The 19,501-nt window shown below is 38.4% G+C and overlaps 1 protein-coding gene across 3 annotated transcripts in view; it reads left to right on the top strand.

The window, feature by feature from the left end:
* unc5d (unc-5 netrin receptor D) overlaps window positions 1–19,501 on the top strand; it is a 365,567-nt gene that overhangs the window by 135,082 nt on the left and 210,984 nt on the right. For all 3 annotated transcript variants that reach the window (XM_031899262.1, XM_031899263.1, XM_002932956.4), the window contains exon 2: window positions 1,194–1,412. In XM_031899262.1, the coding sequence (XP_031755122.1) occupies window positions 1,194–1,412 (219 nt within the window). The remainder of the gene's footprint in view (window positions 1–1,193; window positions 1,413–19,501) is intronic.

Here is a 19,501-nt window from a genome sequence, read left to right as displayed (position 1 = left end):
GAAGGCCCAGGCAAGTCAGAAGCAGATTTATGGCTGGATATAGAATATGAATGCTATGTACATACATGGATTTGTTATGAGTCGAAAGGTGTTTAAGGTCACCCCTTCCAGGGAAGATAAACTATTCCACGTTTCTTTGTAAGGATATTATAAAATGTGTATGGGATTCATAGATGCCTGCAGCTGCAAAGAAGGAGCTGGAGACAAAAAAATGATAAATATGCAAAGAAACATGAAAGCTATTTGTTCCTGTCAGATAATCAGGGTACGCTGCTCTCCCAGGTCAGAAGTAGATTAATAAATAAACAAGTCCTTACTGATCCATATACATACAGACTCTGAATAATACAGGCATTAGCAGCTGGATGCCGTTGGGCGGTGATGGCAGCTGTTCAGCAATATCTAGATTACTGCTACATGCCCATCACTGGCACATCATCTTACAGCAGTCATGTTTCTGAGTCACGTACAACCTTCTCTGTCATATATTGCACCACTATTGCTTTAATTTGGCCCACAAACTCTGAAACCATTACATATCAACTGTGTAATTGGGATTATATGTTAATTTGCAGTTGAATTACCATTCGTAAATGTGAATCCCAAATGCAGACACTGAATCATGAATGTATTTTCTAATAAACTGGTTATTATATCTGGGATATGATGTATTTCTATGCCAGTTGTACCCATGTAAATTCTGAAGAGCCAAAAGGCCACTGTCAATTTGTTCAAGAAAAATTGGATCTGATTTTATTTAAACATATGGAGAGAATTTAGATAGGGCTTTTTTTTCTATTGTTAGAAACATTACAGACTACGTGTGTGCCCCAGAGGCAAAATAAGTTGTTTCCCTGTGTTATGGATAGGCAGAAAATAAAACAGAAAAGAAAGGAAAAGTAAAAGAAGGAATAGAGAGGGAAGGAAGGAATTATTGCAGTGCCCATGATAGCCATGCATTGCTAACACAAGAGTCTAAAGTGGGGCTGTAGGGAGCAACTTCAAATACGGGTGAGCAACATGTTGGAGACAACTGAACCAGATGGTTAATACAAAGGAGGCATTTGAGGAGGGAAGCACAGCTTTTACTTTTAAATCATGAAGTATATTGCATAAAAAAGTACTAAAGAAAACCTAATTATTTATTGCTTCAACCAGTGTAATCAATTCTTTATGCTTCTTTACACCCGCAGGAAGCAATAATGGAGAGGTGCTGCCAGAGTCCCTTCCATCGGCTCCAGGAACCCTGCCTCACTTCCTGATGGAGCCAGACGATGCCTATATTGTCAAAAGCAATCCTATCCATCTGCGATGTAGAGCCATGCCAGCAATGCAGATCTTCTTCAAATGTAATGGAGAATGGGTGCATCAAAGTGAACATGTGTCCGAGGAGAGTGTCGATGAAGCTACAGGTGAGAAATTACTTTTCAGCACTTTGAAGCAATTGTTGAGCTCACCCAAGATGCCTGGAAAACAGAAGACATGCTGAAGTATAATGCTGTAGGCCATGCTTGTGCTTGATGTTCATTCAGTGTCCTTCAAGTTCTCCAACTGTTGCTGAACTGCAGCTCATTTAGTTGGAAGCACACTTTGATGTGGCAGAAGATGTACGTCAGCAACAGCTGGAGAGCTGCTTGATAAATAATATTGTTATTATAATAAGCAACAATTTCACAGCATTATAATGGACCTTAAATGCCACCTACTAAACTTTAGGTCCCAAGCCTTGTATGAAACGTTGGCACATAATCCAAGTGTGATACACAGATACTGTAAATGGAAACATAGACATGCAATACAGTTTCTGCTATACAGAGGGGGGAAACACTTTCTACTGTACAGAGGGGGGATACAGTTTCTGCTGTACAGAGGGGGGATACAGTTTCTGCTGTACAGAGGGGGGATACAGTTTCTGCTGTACAGAGGGGGGATACAGTTTCTTCTATACAGAGGGGGGATACAGTTTCTTCTATACAGAGGGGGGATACAGTTTCTTCTATACAGAGGGGGGATACAGTTTCTTCTATACAGAGGGGGGATACAGTTTCTTCTATACAGAGGGGGGATACAGTTTCTTCTATACAGAGGGAGGATACAGTTTCTTCTATACAGAGGGTAGAGATGTAGCGAACTGTTCGCCGGCGAACTAATTCGCGCGGACATCGGGTGTTCGCGAACGCGGAAATTCGCGAACTTTTGGCGATGTTCGCCATTTTGGGTTTGCCGCGGGTTTTTTTGGCGTGTTTTTTTTTTTGGCGTTATTTTTTTTTCCTTTCGTTATTTTTTGGCGTTTTTTTTTGGCGTTTTTTTTACAAAGTATTTTTCAGAGAAATTTTTGCTTGATCCCCCTCCTGCATGCCACTGTCCAGGTCGTGGCACCCTTTAAACAACTTTAAAATCAGTTTTCTGGCCAGAAATGGCTTTTCTAGGTTTTAAAGTTTGCCTTCCCATTGAAGTCTATGGGGTTCGCAAAGTTCGCGAATATTCGCGAGTTTTGCCAAAAGTTCGCGAATGGGTCCGCAAACATTTTTGGCGATGTTCGCTACATCCCTAACAGAGGGAGGATACAGTTTCTTCTATACAGAGGGGGGGTACAGTTTCTTCTATACAGAGGGGGGGTACAGTTTCTTCTATATAGATATTGTATAGCAGTAGCAAGTCATGAAAACAAGTTAGTTTCTACTACAGGAAAACAGGCCTTGTGAATAGTAATGAGAAAAACTTTTTGGCAGTCATGGATTCGCAATGAATTTTTGTGTTTCGCCATTGGTGGATTTTTGCACAAAATGGGCAAAGAAATACTTGGCATGCAGCAGAAAAAAAAGCAGCAAAAAAGTTGCACTCGTAAAAAACAAATTGTCGTGTGTGTCATAAAAATGACGCACACGTAAAAAAAAACCATTATGGGCATCAACCCAAATTGTTGCATGGATAAAAAAAAAATGATCAAAAGAGTTGCGTTTTGTGAATTTTGCATGAAGCAAAATGGGACAGATTTGCTTATGGTTTCTGGTGAAGTCTAATAGACATGGATCCCAAGTTTATTACAGTAAGCATACATCTAGGGGCACATTTACTAAGACACGAATCTGAACCGAATTGGAAAAATTCAGATTTGAATACGAACATTTTGCGACTTTTTCGTATTTTTTTCGATTTTTTCGGCGTCTTTACGACTTTTTCGTTACCAATACGATTTGCGCGAAAAAACGCGAGTTTTTCGTAGCCATTCCGAAAGTTGCGCAAAATCTGCCGATTTTTTTGTAGCGTTAAAACTTGCGCGAAAAGTTGCGCCTTTTTCGTAGCGTTAAAACTTAAAAGGTGCGACGTTTCGCGCAAGTTTTAACGCTACGAATAAAGCGCAACTTTTTGCGCAAGTTTTAACGCTACGAAAAATCGCCAGATTTTGCGCAACTTTCAGAATGGCTACGAAAAACTCGCGTTTTTTCGCACAAATCGTATTAGTAATGAAAAAGTCGTGACATTTTTCCGAAAAAATCGCAAAATACCGATCATTACGAAAAAAACGCAATCGGACGCATTCGGCCCGTTCGTGGGTTAGTAAATGTGCCCCCTAGTAGAGCCCTTCTAGGTCTTTATCTGAGGATTAGATTTAAAAAAGAATGCATGAATTCAATTTTAGCTCTTTCCATAGGTACCTTTTTTTTTTTTTTAATTAAACGGAATCTGGCTAATTATTTTTTCTTTTTTTAAAAAACTGGCACTCATATTATCAGATATAATGGGGGTTTCTCCACTCAGTGTTTGGTATTTAGATTTGAGATTTAGATGAGTAGGCCTTCTGATTACATTTTTATTTTGTATCCCTTACTTGTTAAACTTTCGTAAGATCCCTGTTTGTTATAATGAATCATTATGAAATGTATGAATGATATTGGAAATCACTGTGGAGATTAGTGACCTGTTTAACTTAGTCTGGAGCCCTGTGCCTTCATTAGATCAAGGAACTCCACCCAACTGCCAAGATTAATTTAATTACAGGATGGGTTTCACTAGTCAATATATTAGGCGGCAGACATACTCAACTCTCAACTTACAGTATCTCTCTTAAAATGCTTCCATGCAATAAAGCTGTAAATTTGCCATGGTTTTTTTTTTTTTTGCTGAGAATAAGTGGATGTAAATTAATAAGTCACTGAGAAAGAGATCATTAAAAAATTCCCGGAGCCATGGGGTGCATTAAATGATTACTGTTAATTAAGAAGAGTTGTATATGTAGTTTTTGGTTTATGTAACGATAATATGCGATACATTTTAACTTTGTTAGTTTCAAACATTATTTAACTATTTTCCTCAAGGAGTCAAGGTAACCCACAAACAAAGGTAACCCACAAACAAAGGTAACCCACAAACAGCTACACTTGTCATTGTTTCACAGTTTCTGCATTTATGGAGGAGTAAAAGTCAGTTTAGAAGACCAGTGTTTGACTGAGGAAGGCTGAGATAGCTTCCTGCCTTTCCTTTTATTTATACCCCCTGGTACATGGTAATGCATATGCTATAAATAGGATAGAAGTTGTGTGCAATTAACCATAACCATCAGTTTATAGAGTCAGAATACTACCTGCCCATAATGACAATCATCCCATACCATTGAAGAGAAATGTTACACAAGGGTCTGTATAGTTACATACTTTATTTTTACTCAAATACAGGAACAAACAAGTCCTGTAGAAAACCAGGCTCCAATTAGACTGCAAGTGTTTAATGGGTTGGGGGTATATACTTTGGATGCAGGCTAGTTGGTTGGTCTGAGGCTTGTGGCTTGGGTCATGGTTTTCCATTATCTTTGACATCACTTTGGGGTTTATGACACCACTTCTAGTCTATGATGGAATTACTTCTGGATTTTTAGTGGCCATGGGTAAATGGTCAGGTTGTTTATAAAGCAGTTGTAAGTTGGAATGCTGAAATGCGTTGCTGGTCTAAGCAGGCATACATAAAAAAAAGTCAGAGTTTGCAAATTTTTCCACAGGCAAATTTGCACAAAACGAAACAGAACAGATTCACTCTTTGCTTCTGGTGAAGAGTCTTATAGACATGGATCCCAAGTTTATTACAGTAAGCATACATCTAGTAGAGCCCTTCTAGTCCTTTATCTGAGGATTAGATTCAAGAAAGTATGCATGAATTTAATTTTAGCTCTTTCTCCACTTAGATTTAAGATTTAGATTGTGAGAAGGCCTTCTGATTATTATATTCTGATATTTTTATTTTGTACCCCTTACTTGTTAAACTTTCGTAAGACCCCTGTTTGTTATAATGAATCATTGTGAAATGTATGAATGATATTGGAAATCACTGTGGAGATTATTTCCATTATCTTTGAATGACATCACTTTGGGGTTTATTATGACACCACTTCTAGTCTTAAATGGGTAAATGGTCAGGTTGTGGATAAAGCAGTTGCAAATTGGAATTCTGAAATGCGTCGCTGGTCTAAGCAGGTATAAATTTGCTTCGGGTTGGGTACGGGGGCAGACCTACATGATTAGACCTATGCAAGTCTCTAATATAGACCGGTAAGAGATTTTTTTTTTACTCTCTACAAATTATTTTACTCTCTTCTCTACAAATAAAAAGGGACATTTTTAAAAAGAAAGAATTTGCCTGGTCCTATTTTTGGGCATAAAGTTTTGGTTAGAAATGACATGCTAGCTGTGACTTTTTATTGTCCTATTGAAAATCTCTGAACTGCAGCTCAGTTAGTCCCTACGTGGTGTGGGGGACTTTCTTTTATTTCCAATACAGAAACACCTTACACAACCTCAGAATACAATAAAACACAATGGGTATGTGGGTCTTTTGAGCAGTTTATGAGTAACTGGGAATGTGTCACCAGGCTTCCTTAAAATAAATTCAATTAAGCCAAATCTGACGTCCGAGCATTGTTCAGCCATCTGCAGGATTGACAAGAGAATATCCTTTTGACAGCGGTGATTAACGAGGCAGGAAAGTTTCCTTTCACGTCAGAAAGTTAGCACCTGTCATATTGTGCTCTGCCTAAAGATCCCCAAGATGCAATATTAGTGAGCTGTGAGGTGTGACAGTGACACCCATAGGACTGTCTGGAAGACTGTGGTTCACATTAAATATTCCTAAGAAAGTAAATAGATTGTAAAGAGGGAAGAAAGCCCAAACTAAACTCTGTGTTGTAAGGAATGTGTTCAACTCTATGAAACATCCCTGTCTGTCTTCTCATAAACTGAGCCTACTGCTTAGAAAACATTGTTCCATTGCACAGAGGGTTTTTTTGTAGTATTTATGTTGTTTTGTAGGATTTTTAATTGTTTTGAAAATGCCCATATAGGTATTGGACCCCTTATCCGGAAACCCATTATCCAGAAAGTTCCGAATTATGGAAAGGCCATCTCCCATAGATCCCATTGTAATCAAATAATTCACATTTTTAAAAATTATTTCCTTTTTTCTCTGTAATAATAAGTGATAACAAGTACCTTGTACTTGATCCCAATTAAGATATAATTAATCCTTATTGGAGCCTAAACTATCCTAGTGGGTTTAATTACTGTTTTTACTAATTTTATTAGCAGACTTAAGGTAGGAGATCCGAATTACAGAAAGACCCCTTATCCGGCAAACCCCAAGTCCCAAGAAATCTGGATAACGGGTCCCAAACCTGTATTACATTTTCATGTCATTAGCTCAAAATAAATACATTTTTCATCCAATTTTTCAAAGATATTCTGTTGCATTACAGATACACTAAATGAAAGTTAGGACCAGGCCTGGCACCTTTATACTGACTGTAACTGACTGTATAAGAGTAGGGATGTAGCGAAACTCAAAAAAAAAGTTCGCAAACCCGTTCACAAACTTACGCCAAAAAGCGCGAATATTCGCAAACTTTGCGAACCCCATAGACTTCAATGGGAAGGCGAACTTTAAAACCTAGAAAAGCCATTTCTGGCCAGAAAACTGATTTTAAAGTTGTTTAAAGGGTGCCACGACCTGGACAGTGGCATGCAGGAGGGGGATCAAGGGCAAAAATTTCTCTGAAAAATACTTTGTTGACACAGCATTGCGTAAAACCGCAAAGGCAGCTGGCAGACCTAGCGGAACTACGCAACGTATTTTGCTATTTCGCACTATTAGCACCATGGAAATGGGATTTGCTTACACCAGTACTAGGCTGAAACATGCCATGTGTGGCTTGTGCTGCGTTTTTAGGCCGAGAAAAAACGCAGAGAAAAAACGCAGCGGAAAAAAAAACGCAGCGAACCCAAATTGCGAACATACGAGAAAAGTTTGCAAACTTCCGAACTTGCGAACACCCGATGTTCGTGCGAATTAGTTCGCCGGCGAACAGTTCGCTACATCTCTATATAAGAGGTGATTTTTATTTAGGGGCTTCAGCATTATTGTCCAACATTATTTTGGCACATCCCCTATTCCCCCCCATAAAGCGACATCATTTTCTCAGCATCCCTAGCACTGTACCTTCAGTCCCCAGTGCTCTTCTGAAACAGGGAAGCAAAGTATTATGTATTTTATGTGATGTACAACCCTTTGCTTCTCAGTGACATTCCCAGAGCCGAACAATGACAGAACAATCTTTCCTTCTCCTATGTAGAACCAACTTCAACACTGCCAAATGCCATCAAAGAACATCCGGCAACCTTTCATCTAGTTTTTTTGTTTTCTTTCGTAAATTATAGAAAAGAAGGATGGGAAGATATACAAAAGTTTGTGTCTACAAACTTTACATTATTTAGACATTTCTGAAAGAAAAAAAAAAATACAAAATGCAGTATAAACCCATGGCAAACTAACTAGTAATACGGAATAGCACATGATGCAAGTTTGTCAAAGGGTACAGTCTGCATTTAAAGAATGATATCTTCAGTTGGTTAAACCCATTAAAACATCTTAATGCTGTATATTATCTAACTTGTATTAAAGTTTCTTATAGAGATCACTTGCCTGTATAAGTCTGTATTCTTCTTCTCATACCATACCAAATCTTTAATAACCCCCAAACAGACTGCCCTACCTTCACAGGGGTCCATAGTTAACAGAGATTAGACTTTTGGCCATAGAATGTTTACAGCAACCCTACTAGATATAAGTCATGATGTAGGCAAAATAATTAATAACAATTTTTAAAATTGAAAAATGGAATCCCTCTCATAGAATACAACTTTTGTCCCTTTAATTTGGAATAAATATTTAATTTGTGTTTCACAAAATCAGTTAAAAATATTTTGAAAGTGTCCACAGTAAACTTTATTATATAGGGATATATTTCTAGGTAAGAAATCCAGGAATGTATAATTTAAAGTCCTTTGGTATAGCAAGGTTTGTAGCATTGTTTAATTAAGGAGATGTCATGCCACATTCTCTTCGGTGTTATATTTGTGGCATATATGCCAAGGTATAGTGTAAATAGCCACTAGGGGGCCTCAACCAGGTCTGAGGAGCTAGTGGTCTTTAGTAGTGATGAGTGAATTTTTTCGCCAGGCATGGATTAACAGCGCATTTCCGCATTTCGCCATCGGCGGATTGTTTTGCGAAACTTCCGTGAAAGTTCGCCACAGGAAAATTTGTTGCACTGATTTTTTTTGGTTGTGCGTCAAATTGGGCACGGTCGCATCAAAAAGCATGGGCAACAAAAAAATAGCAGCAGTAACAAAAAAATAGATGCGGGAGACAAGAAAATAGACATGGGCGACAAAAAAGACACGGGCGACAAAAAAAATTGTGCAACAAATGTGCACATTTTTTGCCATTTCGCTTATCACTAGTCTTTAGTGTTTAGTGTAGGGACCAAGGAGGAGGCTGAATGGGAAATAGGGTAGCAGACAGGCAGAAGTTAAAAATGAAGGTAGCTTTTATTCAGCAAAACAAACATAAAAGTAGGAATAGGGCTTGGAACGGTTTACTAAAGGTAGGCATTGGTACATCAAGGCAAGGCACAAAGAAAGTCCAAACTAGAGCACTGCAAGGGTCAATGACCACAGGAGCCAATGTTCAAGTCTAGGAACAAATCAGGAGCACGTACCATGGGCAGAGTAACCAGCAGGACTGGCACATTACAAACTGGCCAAGAGCATTAGCGTTAGTGGAAGAGTTAGAACTTTACATAGACACGCTGGTGTCAGAGAAACACCTATTATATTTAGTCATACACAGGCACCATTTGTTGGGCATCTATTTCTCGGTCCTGGATTTCCCTTTATAGGGAACATCTACACAGCTAAAATCTACCGTAGGTATCACAGTGCTAATATCTGTATAAATGCCTCTTGTATGCAAGCCCCTTACATGCTTTTAAAATCTTTCTGTGCTGAGAGTAAAAAAAGTCAGTTAAGGGGAAAATGATAGTGTAAGTTAGGGCTTTGCTCCAGTAGTGCTACATATATTTTATAGATAATTTGCAGACAAAATGATACATAGATGCAAAGCATTGTCGGAAAGTAGAAGTTAACTTGGAGAGGGGAGGCCCACAAGGGAGGTGGCTCTATTGATTAACTTCCCAGGAGATGCACTTCCTCTGCCAAAAGTTAAATACAATTAGTAATAGATAAATTGTTGACAGTGTAATGAGTTTTACAATTTAATGATATGAGAGATGTAGACTATATAAGCAATAAAGCTCTGTTTCTCTGTGTTTACATTTCAAGTGAATAGGATGGCAGCATTAGCATGCAGAATCTTCGATTTACCGAGCCTTGTAAACTGCTCTGCGGATAGGAGATGCTGCACCATTTATCATCTCTGTGCCTTCAGAGGCCCAGCCAGGTGCACAGGAAGAAAACACATTTGGCAAGAGAAACCCCAGCACGAGGCTGCTGATGGACATTTCAAAGCAGTGATAATGAGCGGGAGATAAGGGGATTATGGGAACATATGTTTGGAAGCAGCTCAGTGACTGTTAAACACCAGGTTTAGGCCAAGCAAGGCCGGTGTCCACATACAAGATAAAGACTGGTGTTTCTAGTTACAGGTCTGATGTTTTATCATCCATCTTTTCTCCTTCTGCTGCAGGGGCCAATTCAAGTACTAGGGAATTAAACAGAAGGACGTTCTTATTAGACCAGTCTGTGTTTGTACATTCGATATACTGTAGCTAAAGGGTGTTGGGCCAAGTGGGATGTACAATTCGCAGCAGAAAAGTAACCATCTTTCTCTCTCTTTCTCTCTCTGGGGGGTAATAGAGGAAAATAGCACTAAGTAATAAGCCAAGGATAACAGAAGAAAACCCAGAACAAATGCAGAAAAGCTTTTTATATCAAATACTAGGTCATTAAAGCTTATATAACTCTTATATGTCTGATGTATCTCGTTCAGGCAAGGGGAAGGCAAAATCTATATGCTAGGGGCACATGAACCCCCTTGTTAAAGTTTCTACCATCTGAGGGAAGTGCTCTGCTATTGGCTGCATTGGCAGGGACATTATAATTATCAACTATGAATTCAGATGCCAGTTATGAAAATAAACTGCATTATTCATATATGGCTGCAAATGGGGCTGGGGTCTCTGAATCTTCCCAGGAACTGACAAGTGATCCTTGGATTGATATACACGTTTATTTTCTGCCATTTTAGTTAGGGGATACAAACACTGAACCTGCAGAAACGAGCCCAGGGGTTTTTAGAATTCTAGTTCAAGATCCCCCTTTTTATTTGGCATAAAGATAAAATCCAGAAAACAAATGCAGTAATAATAGTAAATGCAGTGCTTAATATATTTCATATTGTTTTAATATCCTTTGGATAATAATGTAATAACTGTGATATATGAAGTAATGATGTCAACCTTTAGTTCAAGGAAATAATGCAGCTCCAATGAACCTGTATAGGGTTTTGATGCAATTATCTCAAGCCCATAGTCCTTCAGTTGGTGTAAATCCAGAACTAAAACAGTAAATGTTAAAAGGCACTTTTAACAAATAAATATTGATTTTATCTTTTCCAAAATGACCACACAAGATTTATTAGACAGCCCAAAAAACATTTTAAAGGGTATGAAGGCCAATTTGGGATTACATTTATTGGGATTATTATTATCGCTATAAAAGCACTTAGCAACACTGTGCCTTTATATTGCCACAGGGAGTGTATGTGCCTTCTAACACTTGGAATCTACTGATAGGAATTTATTAATCATAGAAAACAAAAGGATAAGGTATAGTTTAATACAGTGCTATAGTCTTTGAAGGTGTTCTGCTAATCATGACCCCACAGGATCTGTCTTGTTGTGTCTGCTTTATGGCTTAGTAGAGTTATAGTAAAGTCTACCCTAAAAAACTGATGAACTGCACCTCTCACCTTAACCACTTATGACTTGCAAGGTGTCTGAAAACAATTATTACTCCATATTATACAAGACTACTTCCAGCAAGTCTTGAGTGCCCAAGGTGTCAAATGATTACAGTAAAGTAATACAGATACATTCAAATAAATAATAATCTATTCATCTTTTTACTATAAAGGGGTGGTTCATCTTCGGGTTAACTTTTAGTATGTTATAGAATGTCTTTTTCTTAGCAACTTTTTAATTGGTCTTTTAATTGGTTTTTATTTGTTATAGTTTTTTTTTTTAATTATTTGTCTTCTTCTTGTGACTCTTTCCAGCTTTCAAATGGGGGTCACTGACCACCCAGCCGAAACACTATTGCTCTGTGAGACAAAAATGTTATTGTTATTGTTACTTTTGTATTACTTATCTTACTATTTAGGCCCTCCTCTATTCATATTTCTGTTTCTTTTTCAAACCACTGCCTATTTACTATGGTAAATTGGACCCTAGCAACCAGATAGCTGCTACAATTCTTAACTGGAGGGCTAAATAATACAAGAAAACTCAAATAATAAAATATGAAGACCAGCTGCATTCTCTACATACATTATACTAAAATTCACTGAAAGGTGAACCAACCCTTTTATAAACCATTATATTTTCATTTTTAATCAAAAGCTCAGAAAAAAATCTAAACCCACTTGCAGCAGATGTCCCGCACCCAGCAGTTAGGGTAACTGCTGGGGAGGGCTAACTAAAAAAAGTTATGCTGGTGGGTTTTTTTGCTCTATCGTCATGCTTGACATGGAGCGGTCATATGACCAATGTAGTACAGGTATGGGACCCGTTATCCAGAATGCTCAGGACCTGGGGTTTTCCAGATAAGGGGTCTTTCTGTAATTTGGATCTCCTACCTGAAAGCTGGCCATACACGCACCGATAATATTGTACGAAACCTCGTTTCGTGCAATATTCGGTGCGTGTATGGCAAGTCGGCGAGTCGACCGGTATCGCAGGAGTCTGCTGATATCGGTCCACTCACCGATCGGCCAGGTCAAAAGATTTTGATCGGGAGCCATAGAAGGCGCCTGAGCAAAATCTGCCGTCAGGGCTGAATCGGCAGAAGGAGGTAGAAATCCTATTGTTTCTACCTCCTTATCTGCCGTTTCAACCCTGAACGGTTAGTGGCGGGTCTGATGATCTTTTGTGCGGCCTATGGTCGCACGAATGATCGCAGATCGCCACGTGTGTGGCCACCTTAAGTCTACTAAAAAAATTATTTAAACAGTAATTAAACTCAATAGGATTGTTCCTCCAATAAAGGTTAATTATATCTTAGTTGGGATCAAGTACAAGGTACAGTTTTATTATTACAGAGAAAAAGGAAATCATTTTGAAAAATGTAAATTATTTGATTACAATGGAGTCTATGGGAGATGTCCTTTCTGTAATTCGGAACTTTCTGGATATCGGGTTTCCAGATAAGGGGTCCAATACCTGTAGTAGATTCAGCATTTTCCAAATTAACGCCCTGAAGCTGCTGCCAAACTATGACCCCCCAACATATTTACAGATATGCTTAGTTTCCATTTAATAAGGTTATCTGAGCACAAGCAGAAAGTCATGTGAAAGCTGCAAGGCCCATGAATTGTAAGGAAGAGGAAGATCGAGAAGTTAATAATCTAGATAGCCTGAACCAGTAGATTCCATGAGGGGGAAGAAGACATCTTCCTTACTGACTCAGAACGCCATCGGGCACAGGAAGTCTGCAGCAAGCCAATTTTTTTCATTCATATATTAATGAATAGAAATAGAACTCCCTTTCCTTGACTATAAAAGTGCCACTTTGACATTCATCATTAAAAAGCAAAGAATGTACAGGGGTATTCTGGATAAGGGGTCTTTCCGTAATTTGGATCTCAAAACCTTAAGTCTACTAAAAAATCAATAAAACAGTAATTAAACCCAATAGGATTGTTTTGCTTCCAATAAGGATTATTTATATCTTAGTTGGGATCCATTACAAGGTACTGTTTTATTTCTACATAGAAAAAGGAAATCAGTTTTAAAATTCTGAATTATTTGCTTATAATGGAGTCTATGGGAGGCGGGCTTTCCGTAATTCGGAGCTTTCTGGATAACGGGTTTCCGGATAAGGGGTCCGATACCTGTATTTGGAAAAAAAACAAAACCGCAAAGGGTTATTTAATAAGAAACATCTACTTCAGCAAATGCATCTAGCGTTGAGGTCTCTATTTCATAAACTATCCAACCCACCCGTATAACATGCAAAATCTAATCCTGTTTGGGAATATCAGCTGTCTCAGTCTCAGTCTTACTTTCTACTTTCTGTCGATGCAAACAAACCTATTGAGACGTTATTGTTTTCAATCCTTCACTTCAACCCTCCTACCGCAGCCGTAGGATACAAATAGACTTCTGGGTTCATGAAGGATCAGGAGAAAATTCAGATTTCTCACCACAGGTAGAATATTATATTAAGGTTGCTGGAAAAGAAAGTCAGCTGTGGGCAAGGGCTAAGCTCTAGCAGTTGTTGTTATCAACACTAATAATAAGTCCTCAGATAACTTTGCTCTCCTGACCCAAACTCCCTAATTAGTGTGCATCGGGAGAGCCCATTTCACAGTTTTCTATAAAGATTTGCTTGGAATATATTATGAATTCAGTTATAGCCCCAGTAAACAAACAGTTTTCTTCTCTAAATGTCAGTATGTTCATTGCATTTTAATGGAAAGAACTTCAGACCTCAGTTAAATGCCGAGATACTTTGTGTTTTAGGAACGATCTTAAAAACTGTTGGTATTAAAAAATTAATTATGTTAATTAAGCTTAAAACCGTAGTGTTGGCTGTCAACAGATACTGAGTTGCTCTATAACCCTGAAAACCACTGTGGATTTTAGATTAACATTACATTACATTTTTTTTTTTCTAAAGCCTAATTTTGTTATAGTTGCTATGGGGATTTGGGAACTTTTTATTTTGGAAGTCTTAAAGGAGACATATTGGATAAATGGGAAAACCCTAATTTTGTAGGCAATTATGAATAATATACGGTGCTGGTTTCCCTTTGGGCTAAACATTAATCCTATCTGTAACAATGGCCCCTTTATTGGAGCTCCCTATAGATCCTCTCCTTCTCTGTCCGAGTTTGAAATGGAGAGTGGGCGTGTCCTAACGGCCCTGCCAGAAGCACAGTAGGAGGGGGAGAGCCAATCACAGCCCTGCACTCCTACAAGCACAGACAGGCTTCAGTTCCCTATCAGGGCAGCCTAGCTGCTGATTGGTTCCTATCCTACAGTGCAGTGTATGGAGGGCCGCGGGCTCCCCAGCTCATCCAGAGAATTCAGCCAGCAGGAAGTGGAATGGATGGGCGGGGCTAGTGGGGTTTGGGGGTGAATTTCTCAATAAATCAGTCCAAAACACAACTTTTTTAGCACAATCCTTCTATATCTAGAGGAGTACAATTCCCTGGTACATTGTTAATTTTTATAGGATATGTCTCCTTTAAACATATTTAACCTTATAGTACTGTTGAGCCACAGCCATCGTCTCTGTCCATATAGTCCTGCTAAATTCAGGAATAACTGGGGGTGATTTGACACATTTCACACACATTTTCACATTTCCTTTTGATTCTTCTCCTGGGCTAGACCTGGGGAGTGCTGCTCATATCTCAAGGGCCTAATATTAGCCCTCAAATAGAAGCAATTAACCAACAACTAGCGATGAGTGAATCTGTGCTGTTTCATTGTGCCGAAAAATTTGCAAATCTTTTAAAAGATTCATGAAAAGGTGTCAAATTTGTGCACCGAATTTGTACACAATGAATTTTGCCGTCTGTTTCACGGAAATCCGCCAATGGTGAAACACGGAAATTCGCTACAAATCCATGCCTGGCGAACTATTTCACCCATCCCTACCAACAACCCTTGAACCTAATTCTTTTGTTAAAAAAGTAGCAATTCAATTTCCTGCCAACACTGGATGTGGAATAGGGATGAGCAAACTGGTAGTTTTGTGGGAAATTTGCAATTTTAGGCTCCATGAAAATTTTCATGAACCTGCACTAAAATTTTGCCAAAAAAACTCCATATTTTTGGCATTGGAATAACCACAGGAAGATTGTTGAAAAAACAGCAACCTTATTATTGGAATGTGTTTTGATTCACTGAAAAAAACCACTGGAGAAAACACCAAAAAAAATGCTGATGCCTTTCCTTTGGCTCAAATGCATTATGGCAAACTTTCAGCAATTTGCAACATTTTTAAATGGTTTTGCAAAGCTAAATCGGACAATTTCATTTAACGCTAATATATATGAAGATAGAACGTGTCTCAGCACTAAGTCTTTTCCTTATAATACTTTTTTACTCAGTGTTTGACTGATTGACAGTAATTAAGTTTAACTTTTCTCCCCCAAATGTACAACAATTTTACTCAGGTTGAGAACGATTTTGTTATGTAAGCCTATCCCAAGAGAAGCATGACAAGACTGAACTTGCAGTTTCTCCATCAAGAGACCTCCGGCCGCATCTTTTCTATTTCTTACTTGCCAGTTGAAAGAACAGACAATTTAGCCATTTGTCACCATAGATAGAATGGAGACCTGTGTGTGCTTTTGCAATCTTCTCATTTTTAGAAGCCGTGTTGTTGTAACAATGCACTGAGAATCGAGACTCTAAGGGATTCTGGGAAGAAAGATATCACCTTTTTATTTGCTGACTTTCTCTTCTTCTGCTTGAAAGATTCTTCAGAAATCAAAAGTGAAATACCGATTCGGAAGAGAAAATAATGATCGATGATACTGATAACGCGTGTATCACAACAGAGGCAGTTGTAGCTATGGATTAGTCACAGTTATAGTATAATAACCATGCCATCGCATTTGTGCTGTAGCTGCAACAATTATAAAAAACTGCAGCAAGATGCAACTTTCCTACAACATGGGGATTATTGTTGCAGATACATTGCAGAATTTGGCATTAATATTCCACAGGACAGTCAAATAGTGATGGGCGAAATATCTGGCAGGCATGGATTTGCGGCGAATTTACGCTTCTCGCCACTGGCAGATTGTTAAGCGAGACGGGCGACAAAATTAGCAGCGGAAAATTTTTTCTGTGCGATGAAAAATTGGTCCTGGGTAAAAAAAATGGGGCGTGAGTAAAACAAATATTACGCTTCAACAAAAATTGTTGCGTACATCAAAAAAAATGATGCACATGACAAATTTTTTTTTGGCAGTGCAACATTTTCTTTGTTTGACAAATTTTTCATAGTTTCACAAATCTATTTTTGATTGATTCACTCATCACTACAGTCAAACAGTATGCATAAATAGCAATCTCAATTTATATACGTACAAATTATTCTCCAAATTATGTATAATTCACAATACCGACTCTCCTTTTGTATTCCCCTCGCCAGAGGATATATGCATATAGTGTAAAAAGTTTTTATTTCAACTAGTGATGAGCAAATTTGCTGTGTTTTGCTTCATTGAAAAATGTGTTAAACTGCAGAAAAATTCATGAAACGGTGAAAAATTTGTGAAATGCAGCCACCGCATGACTTTTTTGATGTGCGCAACTTTTTTGAAGGCTACCACAAATTTTTCCTTGATGTACTGCAGCATTTTGAATGCAACGAAGACTTTTTTGGAGCAACCACAACTTTTTCCTCACTCTGCAAATGTTTTTCATGGTGATTTTTTGTGGCAGTTTTGTAAAAAAAAAATTGCCAGCCACGGAATGTGGAATTTCGTAGCAAACCCATGCCTGAAGAAACATTTTGCTCATCACTAATTTTAACCCAATCAGCACAAGTGAAGTACTAAGGATTGTACTCATTCATTCATGCAACTTGATGATTTTGTTTTCATCATGCTGTGAATCTGGCAGGGGTCTAGAAGATCTTTTTTGGCTGGTCCCAAAAAGACATTTATGGGTTTTTTTTTTTTTTTTTTAAATCTTGGGTACTAAAGAACTACAAGAGTCAGCTGAGGCACTCAACAGGCAATGCTACAGGAATCTGGACAATTGTTTGCTATTTCTGGCAAACAAGAGCAACCATAGGTTCTTGACCTCACCACAATACTTGGTGGAACAGTTAGTTGCAGTGGACCTTTTTGCAATAGCAGCAATAATGCAGCAGAAGCCTTCAGTATGTGCCTTTGTTGACCACCCAAAGTCAACAACCTAATTATTTATACCTAACCTCAAGGCAGTTTTTCACAGTACAGAAATAATTCCCCCTCGAAGATAATCAAAGCTTGAATCTGCATCTTCATTTGTGCCATTAAAGAAGAAATTCTACAAATACAGGGCTCATACTGCAACAAAAATTTTCAAGTAAATATCATCCTAGCTATAAATCTAAGCAGAAATGGAGCCCAGAAATCAAAGCTTCTGGCTTCTGAATCCCATTGATCTACAATACCCTAATAATATTCATTATATAGTAATAATGCACTGATAATACTTTGAAAAGCATCACAAAATAGCTTGATGGATGCAGAATTGACATACTTATTCTTAATGCATCCCCCCCCGCCCCCTCCCCCTATATCTAGACCATTATTGATATACTCTGGCAAATTGTTCACATGCGCAATAACTTTCTAATAAGGGTTTGGTCTACTCATTCCTAAAACTTAACAAATGACATACAGTGATTGTATTTATTGTTACCTTACTGTCCCTTAAGGTGTGAAGGACTTTTAGTAATCTGTCACCGTGTGAGTAACACCTAATTGACCTTTCTGGGTCAAAGAAATAAGAAACCTTTAGGCTGGTACTGAAGAACTTGCTTTTATAATGATTACTAATCATCTGAATTATGTATATTTATGCAGCCTGTACTGTAATCTGTTCCCAGGAATGTCACATCGTGGAACAAACAAGTCAAAATGAATATGTGTGTGTAGTAAATAGAATGTGTTTGCAAATTTATATCCATAATTTCTCAGCAGAGTGACAGGAATCCTACGTTAAGCATATATTGCTGTTATCACATTTTAATTTTTATAATTATAGTTAAGGGGAGAAAACTGCCAAGTGCATTTAAAGAAGCAGGAAGGTTATAAAAAGCCACGAGCGTGTTACTGTGCGGAAAGCAGTGAAGCAGTGCCCACATTAACCAAATCTTTTCAGGGGGGCTAGCTTCACTGTTTCAAACTCATTTGGCTCGGTAATTATTTTTATCACTAGGAAAGTTGTCTTCCAATTTAATCTGATGTCCAACCACATAATGTAGATCAATAGATGGAGCACCAGTGAGTCATATACAAGGACCATCAGAGAGTTTATTTGTAACACCAACCCAACAGGTCAGCTTTCGTTTCTGAGGCTTGGCTAAAACTGCAATTGTAAAGAGTTTCTTCACATGCACACCCAGTCCTCTCCTTCTATTTCCACCCGATGCTCAGTAATTATGGGGGACGGCACCCCCTTACCAATATGGATTCCCAAAGAAATTATCGGCACAACGTGGCGATTCTGTGCAGGACATCCACCCTTGCAGGTTTATTGTGCAGAAGCACTATTACCTGATGTATTTTGAAAAAAAATGTTGTTAACTTGCAGGAGGTTCTGCATCTTTAATAGTGAGTGCAGTTTTAGTCAATGTGGATTCCCAAAGAAATTACTGGCACAACGTGGCAATTCTGTGCTGAGCATCCACCCTTGCAGGTTTGTTGCAGATAGGATGTAATGTTTTGTGGACAACCCAAAAACATTACATTCTTTCTGCAATAAAACTGCACTCACTATTAAAGATGCAGCACCTCCTGCAAGTTAACAACATGTTTTTTTCAAAATACATCCGGTAATAATGCTTCTGCAGCAGAATCCTGACCTGAAATTCGTTTTTCATTATATTTCACTTTGAAAACTGACATGTGGCTAGACATTTTCTTAGTTTCCCAAGTGCCCTCAGCCATGTAATTGATAAACTTTAGTTACTGCTGTAGTGCATGTTGAAGTGATGTCACCCCTTCCCTTTCCCACCAGGAGCCAACCAACAGAATAATGGGCATCTCTGTCTCAGCTGCCTAAAGTGATAGAACCTCTGTGTTTCTATGCTGCTGTCACTGCTCTGCTTGGGCTGATAGCACTGCTTATAGAGAAATTGTCCTGTGAGGAAATAGACAAAACTGCCAATACTGCCTCCCATTCGCTTTAGGACAGGGTCGGACT

Source organism: Xenopus tropicalis, chromosome 3 (genome assembly GCF_000004195.4).
Source record: "Xenopus tropicalis strain Nigerian chromosome 3, UCB_Xtro_10.0, whole genome shotgun sequence".
In the NCBI taxonomy this organism is placed as follows: Eukaryota; Metazoa; Chordata; class Amphibia; order Anura; family Pipidae; genus Xenopus; species Xenopus tropicalis.
This window is presented reverse-complemented; position numbering and strand designations above follow the sequence as displayed.